Here is a 12,250-nt window from a genome sequence, read left to right on the forward strand (position 1 = left end):
AGTCCAAGGTTGTCTCTACCATTAGCTCAGATAAGAGGGCTCCTCAGGCAGTGGATGATGCAAACAGGAGGCAGCACCCCAGTGGCCCCAAGATTAGCTTGTTGGTGCCTGGTAATCTGAGTTTGCCATCTCCTCCAGGGGACTCAGAATGGCCCCAAGTTATGGAAGGGCAGCCTGGCCAGGCCTCACCTGCACGTTGTGTCACCTCGTGCAACCTCCAGAGACAGCAATCGCTGCTGCACCCAGCATCGGGCACCAGGTGACCCGGCCAGCAAGTACGATTGAGGCCGTGGAGAAGACTGCTCCTCCTCCCAAATCAGTACAACGCAGGACCCGGGAATGCGGACAGGAGGGCATTCTGTCCTTCAGACAGCCAAAGACCTTGGATTGAACTGGCGCTAATGAAATCACCAAGCTTGTCTGATTAATCATTTGTTGAGTACATTTAACATTTTTTGATGGGCTTTAACTTGAACAGCTGGTCTGAGAGGGGATGGCTTGCGAAGGACATTCTTTAGGGCTAACTTATCTGGCAGAACCAGTTTTCCCCCAAACTCAATCCTGTTGGAAAAGATTTTCTGTCTGACCTAGACAGGCTGAATCCAGTTAGTGTTGCATCAGCAGATGTTAATCGTGTACTTCTGAAACACCTTAAGCAAGGCAGGAGGCTGCATGGAAGGCAGCTTCCTTCTAACCTGACACTGAATCAGCCACCCTGTAAACCGGAGTTTCTCAACCTTAGCAACTTTAAGACATGGGGACTTCAACTCCCAGAATTCCTCAGCCACCATGGCTGGCTGGGGAATTCTGGGAGTTGAGGTCCACATATCTTAAAATTGTCAAGGTTGAGAAACTGCTGCAAACTGTAGTAATTTGAATTCTTTGCTACAGAACTACAATTTCTGCCATCTTTTCAATGTCAACTTTTCTAGGGAAGAGACTTGATGCTGGCTTACTTTGGCTACCTGGCTGGCCAGCCCTTACCACTCACGCTGTTACCTGTATTAGAACCCCCACAGAATTCAGCCTGTTCTGGATTGTGAAACACCCTTTGTCTCCCCCTCAGCCAGCACTGCCTTTCTTGTCAGCTAAGAACATAAAAGTGCTGGTCTGACCAGGAGGCTCATTTTATTGCAATGAAAGGTCAGCCAGATCAGCCAACTCCAAACATTCTTTACTCGCAGAGGGTCGGAGGAAGTGACTCAGATTTTCTTGCATCAATTTGGATGGAAATGGCACCTTATTGGTGTGCAATGTATGCACAACAGCGTGTCTGCCATACTTCTGCCTTAAGAACAGCCATTAGAGAGGAGGGAGATTCCTTTGCTCAGTTGAAAACAGGTTCTGAAGGACCCCCTCATGGAGAAGAGAGAGCTCTTAGGTGGCCCCTGCTACCACCACCTCTGGCAACATCTGCAAGAGGAGCTCCAAAGGCCAAGGGGTGCCACCCTCTCTGCCAGGCAAGGCAAGAGTATGATACTCACAAGAAGTCAAGGGACTGAACCACAGTTTTGGCTCAAATGGCAAAATTAACAGCGTTAGTAAGAGATAATACTGTTTCTAAATTTGTCTCCTCATGGCAACCCTTCTTAGTTAACGTGCTTGAGTGGGAAAAAAATGAAGCTTTGATTGTGGGATTTAATGATTAGATAGTTTGTGCTGATAGAAATAACGTGAATTTGGATTACATAGTGGTAAGAGATTAACCTTTTTTAATTTGTATTTATATCTGTATTGGAGATACTCGGAAGTCACTTTCTGTTTCATCTTTCTATCTATTTTCACCTTTTTAGTTTTTTGTTGTTTTCTTTTAGTTCTTTCTTCGCTATACCTTTCGATTTGTATTTTAACTGTGCTTTTTATACACCACAATAAAAATTTTAATTACCAAGGGGCTGAGCCACAGTTGGCACCGCTTTTCTTCTGCTTACCACGAACACCAGGACAGCACTGGCTCCCGCCCACTGGCAACTGTACATCTCTCTTAGCCTAAGAAGCCCTGCAGGGCTCCCGAGGAGGGAAGGACAGAGCTCCACGGCCGCTTCCAAGCCGCTGCCGCCGTCTCTGGCATGAGAGGGGGGGACTCCAAGCCGAGGGCAGCAGGGTCGTCCAGCTGAGCTCTCTGGCCAAAGAGGAGCAGTGCCCAAAAGGAAAGCCCAAGGAGACCCATCCAAGAGCGACCTGTCCTTGCAGGGTGGACGGCAGGCTGGGCGGTTCATTTCTTCAGCTGTACGGAGAGCTTCAGCTGCACTTCACACAGGAAAGCGTTCATCAAGTCGTGGCCTGCCTCGGCGGCAATCTTGCTGATCACCTGGCCCTGGTAGCCAATCAGCATCTTCTGCAGGGAGGGCAAAGAGGACCGTTAAAGCCAGCCCAGCCAGCCCATCTTCTGCGTGGTCTGCGATCCCCGCGTCATTGATCTGTACCCTCCCCTCGTCATCCACCCCCACTCAAACCGGTAGCACCGCAGGCAGTTTGCACCCATCGCCCAGGATAAGTTCCCGGCCGAGCAGGTCTGTGTGGGAGAGGAAGTGCAGAGTGAGGCAAGAGGAAAACCCAAATGAGGATTCTGCAGATGCCCCCTTCAAAAGGTACATGGGTCAGGGTTTTTAAATTCCAATCATCAAATGAATTGCTCCACCATCATCCTGAATGCATCTTGAGACACTCAGCTACATAAATGGCTCTAGTTAGGAAGAGCCATTCCAGATCAGACTAAAATTTCATTTCTCCCAGAGTGGGAGCCAGATGCTCCCGATCAGCAAGGCTCTCGGGCAGCAACCCTCCCTGTCGGTATCTGCGGCCTTCAGCAGGAGCTTCCTGCACCCCAGCAGTCTTGAATGCCTACAGAGCTGAAAGTTTCTCCTTCAGGCGTGGGGGTGGGATTCGACTCAAATGGGCTCCACCCAGAGGAGGAAGGGGCAAATGATGCCTCCGTGCCAATTCTAAATGGCAGGAAGCAAGGCCTCTGCAGAGGAATGGGCAGGGTCCTTTCCTAGCCCACCCCAACCCCACAAGTTGACCAAATACACAGCACGGCTTTGTTGTCAAAGGGCCAGCCCCCAAGAGCAGCCCCCTGCATGCGGAGGGGAGGTCCAGAGGGTAGGGGCTGCCTGCGCTCTTCCAGGGTTACGGCCTGAAACACGCACTCCCTAATTGCAGCTCTCCCTCCTTCACCAGTAATGGCCGGCATTGATTCCTGGAAGCATTTTGGGCTACTTCAAAACTTGGTCATTCCCCCAGGCCTTTGGCAGAATTGATACCGCTAAGCCTTCATCTCTTATTCAATCTTCCTTATCTGGTTGGAATTTTATTGTGTTTTAGGATCATACTGTAACTAAAGAAAGTTTAAGAATTACCCCCACAAAAAGGTGTTAAAAGTAGTCAACACCTCAACAAGCTACTGATACTGATAATGGTACTGAAGGGCCACCCCCGCTCCAGCGGAGAAGCCTCGGACACAAATACTTACCATGTATTTCTCCCTCTGGACCTCCAAATTCTGCACGATGACGAGCTCCCCACCTGGACCCTCTTCCCAAACGGCTGTTTTCTGAAAGAAAAGAAGCCCACAGGTCCACAATGAATCTGCCGGCATGGGGGGTGGGGTGGGGGATTGGGCGGTGGGGTGCTGCAAGCATTGCGTTCACCTGCGTCACGGCGTATGGCACTTCCTGCGGCAAGTGCTCGAGGAGCTTCTCCCGGATAAGGTTAGCACAGATCTCTTGCGGTGACTGGCTGGTTAAGACCTCACTGTGGAACTCCCAGGGGCCCGGCTGGGCTTGCTTGAGAAGGTACTTCTGTGAACAAAAAGAACACCCATGCCCGTGTCATGTCTGCTCGCGGTGCTTCCACGTCAGCCAGCAGATGGGGGAGAGGAACTGGAGTTCAGCATATGCTAGAGATCAGGCCTAACCATTCAACATGGCAAGAGGAGAAGCCACAGCTGAGATCTTGCCCCGTCAGAATACTCAAAGACAACCAAAACCTTATTCCTGAATATTCAGTGTAGATGCAAGGGAACCCATCCTGCTCTCCCCTCTGCTTAAGAGCTATTTCAGTTCCACAAAACCACCATCTCTAGTAGCTCTGAAGCATCTGGTTCCTAGCCCACCACCCTGACTGCAAGGAGGGCTACAGAACTCCTCTGCTTGCTTTAGCAGCTGTTCTCTGCAGACAGACTGACTCTGAAGCTGGAGGCTGCTCTTAGTCATGTGTTAACAGCAAGTGGAAGGACTAGTCTGTCTATTTTTTAAGGCATCGTGAAGCTAATGTCTGTCATTGCATCCTGTGGTGGTGTGCTACATTCTGGATGAAGAGATACTTTTTCTCATCACATCTGAACCTGTTACTCAGTCATCTTGCTGGGAAAGGAGAAAAGCTGTAATTTTTCAGCCTTCAGTGTAAGCCTTGCTTGTCATCACAACAAACATACCTAGTTCTAATTGTACTGGGCCTCGCTTTGGATTTGCAGCATACAAAGTCAGATACTGGCACTTTCCCCCAACTCACGGCTAAAAGGAAACTCACAGGCCCAGTTTTGTCTTAAGCCGAAACGTTTGCTCCTCCCTCCCTTCTCTATTTCAATCTGGCGAGGCTGGGAATGAAGTATGAGCTCTTCCTCATGGCCAGCGGGGGCTCCACGGCTGAGCTCTGTGCTTCTGACTGTTGCCACTCACGTGCCTTCAGAGTCTTCACTTCCTCCTCCTCCAGAGCAGTCAGCATGAAGATCTCCTGGAAGAGGGGCCACCCTTTCTGGTACTTCATCCTCTCTGGGGCACCGCTCTCCTTTGCAGAAGCCAGGCTGGCATCCTCCGTGACCACCTCTGCCTGAGACTCCACGGACTCTGCATGAGTGCTCTCAGTGGCCGCAGAGGTCTGGGCACTCTTGGGGGGCTTCCTACAAGGCTCTCGAGAGACATCAGGCCTGTACATAGACTTGGCTTCTAGCTTCTTTCCACCAACAGCTCCCTCGGTGAGTTCTACCACCAGTTCCAACAGAAGGCCTTTCTTCTTCACCAGATCCACCTGAACCCCAAAAGTGGAAGGGAAAGCAAATCAGCTGTTTCGCAGGAATATCAGCAAGTCACACTTCTCTCCTCCCTCCTGCTGGAATGTATTTCCATTAGTTGGTCCCTTTGCCAGTGTTAGAAGGTTGGGGCATGTAGACATTTTTATATATTAAGACATTTAGATGTTTAAACATTTATCTTTATATATTGTATAATATGAAATAAAAGCAGGCCTAGCAAAATGCCAATATTCCCTTTCCTGTATGTATGGTTAACTGTATTTTAGATTATCAAAAGGTTGCATTCTTGAGGATGAGACCTTTAACACTTTTCAAAATCTCAAGGATGTGTTAATTGCTGACATGGTTTGCCTCTTCCTGACTGGAAAGGCAGCAACTCATGTAAGCAGATAAACTGTCTTGACCTGATAGTCTCTTCTTGTTCAGATGACCCCTCACAAAGAAAGATAAGCGGTCCTGACCTTGTTTCTTAGGGATGTATGTTTGCATATGGCTGTTAACACTCAAGGTGATAGAAATTGGTTTACATACAGAAAGGAAGAACCTTATTTGGCATCAGAGAAAGGGGTCCTGGGTAAGGGGAGGAGTATGGATCAAAGTAACTGGCTTTGATTGGATCAGAAAGTCATGACACCTTAACGTGGGTTTGAATGTAACAGAAGGTATATAAGGTACTGTGGGGAGGGGGCCCAGCGGGGCCACCCACCTAACTGCCTGCTGTCATTGCTTCTGCACTTGGGTGAAGAATAAATCTCCTAACTTCATGCAATTCGTCAGTGTCTTTACTCCCGGCTCAGAAATGGACTTGGTAAGATAACTTTTTCTTCCAACATTTGGCGACCCAGATGGGACTGGGCTAACCTGATGGGCTGGGTCCCTGGAGGATAACACGCCCTGCCGGCACCGGGCCATTTGCCCAGCGGGTTTGTGATTTTCCTGCGGGATTGCCCTGAAGGTAGTAAAGGGAACTTTGGTTTTGTGCCAACCAATTGCATGAATTTAGGACAACGTCACAGTGGGTGAGTACCCGAACATTTTTTTTTCTTTTTATGTATGTATGTATGTATGTGTGTGTGTGTGTGTATGTATGTGTGTATATATATATATATATATATATATATATATATATATATATATATATATATAAGCCCAGCGTTTGTGTGTAATTAGTTGTGCCTCAGTGTTCGGTTGTAAGAGCTTTGTGTGTTTCCCCAATTATTTTCCCGCTGTTGACCAGGGCTGTGTGTCTGTCTGCTCCAGCCGCACCTATCTGGAAAACCCAGGTAGAAAGCAAGGGGGGCTGACAAGATCCACGTGCCTCAACAGGCTGTGAGTGTGTGAGTGAGTGACCATAAGCCGAACCTGGGAATGTGTGTTTGATCTCTTTTATAAAACCCGACTGCAGACCAAGGCTGTGTGTCAAACTGGTTCAAGACGCCCCTGGGCCTCTGCTCTCTGCTAGGTCCCAAAGTTAACTGGATTGTCTCCCCAGAGTTTCTAGGCTGTAGTGGTTTTATTTTCCACCCAAAATGGGTTATTTATTTTTTATTTATTTATCAAATTTGTCACTGCCCATCTCGTGAAACAACTCTGGGCTGTTTACAGCAAAATAAAAATTCATTAAAATGCAACATAAAAACAGTCCTCAAAATAAATAGATTCCAAGATGAAGAGTTGGTGAGTAATTCCAGGGAGCATCATCAGGGGACTCACACCCCCAGGGACGGTTAAGATTTGGGCAATAAGCTGCGCCAAGTAAAATTGGGGTGAGACCAGGATATGAGATCCAGCTCCATCATCTATCGCAGAGCTCCGAGCTACTTGCCCTCCCTCTCAGTCCAACCTGCCTCCCAGGACTTTTGCAGGGGGGATAAAATTAGGGAGGCTCCCCCATAAGCTGCTTTGAGCTCTCAGATGAAAGGTAAGGTGTAAATGTAACAAATCATCACAATAAAGGACAGACTGGCCAGTTAAAGCATTCTCTGTGTTTTACTCAACTGAGTTGCGCATTCAAAGCATTCCTGCACATTTAGTGAAATTAGTTTGTTTCTTGGGCATTATCACAGGAAAGAGAAAACTGCAAAATCATCTTTTTTCTCTAGGAAAGAATGATCATTTTTGGTCATGATGTACTGCAGTCCTCAAGAAAGCAGCCGTCCCCAAATGAGAATTTTGGCTTGCCACGGAAGAACTCATAGGCAGAAGTCCTTCATCCAACATGTATTCAGAGGCCTCTTTTGGTCTTGGTGCATGAAAGAAGTTCCACCCCCCCCAGAGATGACACCCCGGGCATAAGTTAGAAGCAAACTCACCTTGTTCAAGACAAGGACGCTGGGAATCTGTGGAAATTGCTTAAGGCAGTGAAGCACCTGCGGGTGAAGATGGTCCCGTGTGTAGCGATCTGAGACATCCACAAGGACCAGCACTTTAAGAGCAGGAAAAATGGAGGAAATGAACTTTGGGACAACCATCTTTCCTCACTCCCCATTTTAATGCAAACTGAAATTCAGTGGAATTTATGGCACAAGAAGAGAGCAACCTTGGCAGCCCTTCCACCTTCCCACCACAGCAGCAGAGAACTTCATCCAATCAATGCCCGGGGTGGGGGGAAACAAAAAAGGAGAGACCAAACCCTCACCTAAATCTGCATTCTTCAAGCTGTCCAGTGGGTCAGACAACATGTTTTTTTCCAGGTTATGCCTGAAATGGAAGGCACAAAGCATCTGTCATAAATTGGACACTCCCCCCCACCCCCAGAGACCCACACTTTGTCTTGAACCATTCCTACCTTTTGCCTTTGGCAGAGGTGGTGAGGCCAGGTGTGTCTAAAATAATCTAGGGAGAAAAAGAGGAATTTAAATATGTTCAAATCAGGACAATATTTTCTTCACTTTTGCCATATCCAAAAAAGACGACAGACATTTGTTATCTCCGCGCAGTGCCTTGAACTGTCATGCTGACTGGCCTTAAGGAGAGAGGGACAAGCTGTGCAGTAAAGCTGTTCCCTGCACACTGACGATCCCATTTTGGTGAGGAGCGCTATCTCTTCTGAAAGGATCAGGGAGAAAAAAATGGGAAGGGTCCACAATGTGATCCTTTAAATAGTCCAAAACTCTTTTCTTGGCATCTGAAGCTTCCTCCCTTGCTGAACAACACGGTTGGAAGCTACAAGAAGCAAAGCTTTGGGGGATGTTGCTCTATTCTGTGGAAAGCCCTTTCAGGACTTTACTGTAAGACACCAGTGGTGTCTTTAATATAATTCTGTGTATTTTAAAAATTCCGTGGTATGCTTTGATATGAGTGAATTCACTCTGTGAAAAAGTGGACGGGGGGGAAGCATTCATTAAGTAAATACATTCTTCACCTTTCCCAACATGGTGCTTTCTGGGCAGGATACCAATCTTATTAAAAATCACAATCATGGTGTGACTTGAGGAGGATGGAGGTTTAGTCTGACACATCTACAAGCCATTCAGTTGAGAAAGGCTGACAAAAATGAGTGCTCTGATAGGATTAAATAAACAAATTATGGTGATTTTTAAGCCATAAAAGCAAGCCCCACCTGCCAGGTTCAGGGACCGTTTGTTATCGAACCGCCTCTGTTCCCGCCAACAGATAATAGGAATAAACCACACAGGAGCCACTCTTCCCACAATGGAGTGCTTGCAAGCTTTCTAAAGCATACCTCCCAATGTTGAAAGAAAAATAGTTAAGAGTCATTTTTATGACTACCCACCAGCTGGGTATCCTCTGTTGTGATGACACCCTGAGCATTGCATCGTGTTGTGTGCACCTTCCTGGAGACTGGCAGGATCTGCCAAGAAAACAACTCAGATGTTTTATATTCTAAGGCCCGAAGACTGGCATTTATACTTATTCATCCGCTTCTACGGTTTAATTAGTCATGGTATTTATGCCCCATCAGGCTCCCAAAGCCCTCTGGAGGTTTAAATATAAACCACCATATAACCCATATGGCACTGCTCAGAGTTGTTTTGGTGACTGAAGTGGCTAATAAACAGATTGACTGATTAAATAACGTGGCAATATATAAATCAAGCGCCAACGACAATTCGAGCCCTAAGCCGTTACCTTCCGTTGGAGCAACTGATTCGACAGGGTGGACTTCCCGGCATTGGGAGCCCCAATAATGGCAACTCTCAAGATTTTGGGGTTCTCCGGCTGATCAGGGTGGTGAGCCAACAAGACCTCGTGCTCGTCTGCAAGAACAGTGCACAGATTCAGTGGGTCGCTAGGATGGGTCCCTGCAAACAGCGCTCAAAAGTTGGTATTCTCATGCTCTAAACATCTCCTCCTCCTCCTCCTCCTCCTCCTCCTCTCCTACCGCCGCTCTGCGCTGTAAAATTCAGGGAAGCGCCTGCCCTCAGCGAGGAAGAGCCGCTCTCTTTCTGCTCTACGGTCGCTGCCAGCCACGGACAGAGGGTCCTTCTTGCAGAAATACGGCCACCCAGCACAGGCTTGCTCTCAGGGCGCTCCGCTTGGACGCTTCCGACGCCCGGTTCTTCTCTCGTTCTCGTGGGGACGCGCGCTGCCCACCCTCAACGTCCGAATTACGAAGACGGGCCGGGAAACCCCTTTCCCCCAAGAGGAATGGGGAGACGGCGCCTGGGGCGAAACAGCCGGCGGGCAACCAGGGGCCGCGCCGGGAGGACGGCGGCGCCGGCAGCAGCGACACCCGCGTGGACACGTGTCGCCGCCGGGCCACCGAAGGCGCGGGCACGCTCGACCCGGGCGGCCGCGCGGCAGCCCGCCCCCGCGCCCCCCAGCTGGAGGCCTACCCTGAAAGGCGCAGGCGGGCGGCGGGGCCGGGCCGGCTTCTCCCGGGGCGATCCCGGCCAGGTGGTCCAGCGCAGACTCGCGGCCGCGCGGGCGGGCCGGGGAGGCGCGGCGGGGCTGCCGGGGGCCGGTCCCTGGAGCGGAACGGAGCAGAGCTTAGAGGGGCAGCAGCGCCCGGTCCCCCGCCCCTCCGGCCCGGACGCGCGGGGAGGGCCGCCGCCCGGCCCGCTCGAGCCGCCTCCCACCTGCGGGCAGCGAGTTCCACAGGCTCGCGGCGCGGGCGGAGGCCGGGTCGAGGCGAAGGGAGGCGCCCCAGCGGGCGCAGCGCGAAGGCCCTCTCCCGGGCCAGGCCCGGCGGGCGGCCAGGCCCAAGGCCCGCGAGCCCAGCCAGCCCAGGCCCATGGAAGCGGGCGCCGCCATCTTGGCCCTCGCGGCGCGAAGGGCCTGGCGGGAGGAGGGCGACCATGGAGACGAGCGGCGGGGAGCCGCGCGAGGCCTTGTGGGCTGGGGGCGGGGCGGGGCGGGGCGGAGGAGGAGCGAGGGAGCCGCTTTCTTTGCCTTAATGTTAGAGCGACCCGAGCATGCGCAGAGCGCACGCCGACTGGGCGCGCGAGTGCGGGGAGGGCTTCGTGTGCTGGAGGAGACCCGAGGCGCAGTTCCTCTGAGCCTACGCAGAGTGCCCTGATCTTCATGGACCTGAGCCCAGCCGGCGCGCCTTTTCTGGCCTGGCGGGTCTGTTTCATTTGGTTACCGCGCGGGCTTCAGAGGCTTGAGCGTTCTCCGGAGCCCCTCCAGTCCCTCCGAGCATATGCAGAGCGCTTTCGCGAAGGAGCGGCAGCCCCGCTCGGCGTCTGGGGACTGAGCCGGCCCCCGGCCAGCAGGAGGATGCGGTTGCCCCGCTCGCCTGGGACCCTCCCGCCCCTGGGGCGCCCTGCCCGCGGAAGAGCGCGAGCCTGCCCGGCTGGCGCAGGAACCCGAGCGCGGCTCGACCGAAGAAGGAGAGGCAGCAGGCGCGGCGGGTCGGGCGGGCTCTCGCTTTATTGCGCCGCGCCGCCGCGCAGGCCGAGCGCCGTCTTCTGGCCCGCGGGCGCCGGAGGAGGCTGGCGGGCAGGGCAGGGGAACCCTTACCATTACTAAACTCAGTAATGGTAACGGTTTCGCTGACGTGCCGCGAGGCTGGTCGTCCGGGTCGCGGCTGCTCCCTTCGGGCGGGCCGGGGCTCGGCAGCGGCGAGTTCCGCCCAGGGCTGGCGCCGGAGGGGCGAGACCCCCGGGGGGCCCGTCCGCCTGCGCGGCGGCCGATCTGGAGGGGGGTGAAGCGGCGAGGCCCCCTCCCAGCCTCCTCTTCCACCGCGAGGCTTGCTGCGGGTCCTCGCGCCGTCGCTGCCGCGTTCCCCGGAGCAGGCGGAGCGTTTCCAGACGCCGCGGCCTGGACGGGCTTCCGACGGATCCAGGAGCTCCAGATAGTACATCATCTATACTGTAGTGTCTGATTCCAACTTACAGTATATGATGATATCCGAGCTGGAGCCCCAGCAAGTCTGTCCGCTCTCTCGGGGGGGCCTGGAGCCGAGGGCTGGAAGGAAGAGGAAAGCGGACCAGTTAGGGGGTGAACGCTCGCCTAAAATGCACCCTGGGGTGTTGGCTGGACCCTCCCAAAAGTGGGGCACCGTCTGCGCATTCCTAACAGTAAAGCCATTCCCTGGGCAGGGGAACAGGACCATCCAACTTGTTTACTGACTTCGATAGATGGGAGCATTTCTCTCTCAGCCTAAGGGGGTTCTTGTCCTAATAAAAGGTTTTGCAGTAGAATCAGGCTACCTAGAGGTTTGAAAGGCAGGCTGGATTGAAATGCAGTTAAGACGCAAGTTCCTAGTTTGTTTGTAAACTTCTGAAACAATAAATAAAATCTCGACTGGCAACACTGTCATTCCTTCATGCTTTGGGTTCTGGAGCCACGCATTTAACGAACTGCTCACATAAAGGTGCTGTAAACATTTGCCCACCCATCAAAGCAACACGTTAGAGAAAAGTCTTACGTCTCCCGAGACGGCGCTGGACGTACAGAAGACAGAGCTGCCCCCGCCACCTTCCACAGTTGTCCTGCACCCCAAATGCTCGTGGCATCTGCTCCGCGGGAGATGCCTTCTGGCCCTAGGTTCGGGGGGGGGCAGGACCAGGGGACAAGGGGAAAGGTTTGTGAGGCTCCCACCCCGGGGGTTGCCCTCCCCGGATCAGCGCTTACCCTCTCTTGCATCTGGCGCCCTTGAGGGCAGCAGCCTCTTGAGAGGGGGCTTCTGAAGGAGGCCCTTTTATAGCCTGGGCTGCAGTGGCACCCTATCTCGACAGCCCTCCCTGCCGCCCTCCCTGCCTGGCACTGCTCCAAAGGCGCCATCCTTCCAGACAGCCAGGAAACTCAAGT

The 12,250-nt window shown here is 52.3% G+C and overlaps 1 protein-coding gene across 1 annotated transcript; it reads right to left on the bottom strand.

Moving 5' to 3' along the window:
• Positions 1-1,695: 1,695 nt before the first annotated feature.
• ERAL1 (Era like 12S mitochondrial rRNA chaperone 1) lies at positions 1,696-11,173 on the bottom strand. Its single transcript, XM_088138696.1, has 11 exons — positions 10,075-11,173; positions 9,832-9,963; positions 9,125-9,252; positions 8,769-8,846; positions 7,821-7,867; positions 7,671-7,732; positions 7,345-7,457; positions 4,684-5,028; positions 3,651-3,800; positions 3,473-3,553; positions 1,696-2,338 (listed from the first exon to the last, which is right to left on the bottom strand). The coding sequence occupies exons 1-11, from the start codon at positions 10,247-10,249 to the stop codon at positions 2,216-2,218; spliced, it is 1,434 nt and encodes a 477-aa protein (XP_087994822.1). The 5' UTR covers positions 10,250-11,173; the 3' UTR covers positions 1,696-2,215.
• Between the last annotated feature and the right edge of the window lie 1,077 nt (positions 11,174-12,250).

This window comes from Python bivittatus, unplaced genomic scaffold (assembly GCF_059951505.1).
Source record: "Python bivittatus isolate LINGU-HERP-01145 unplaced genomic scaffold, Pbiv_v1 ctg000240_np1212, whole genome shotgun sequence".
In the NCBI taxonomy this organism is placed as follows: domain Eukaryota; kingdom Metazoa; phylum Chordata; class Lepidosauria; order Squamata; family Pythonidae; genus Python; species Python bivittatus.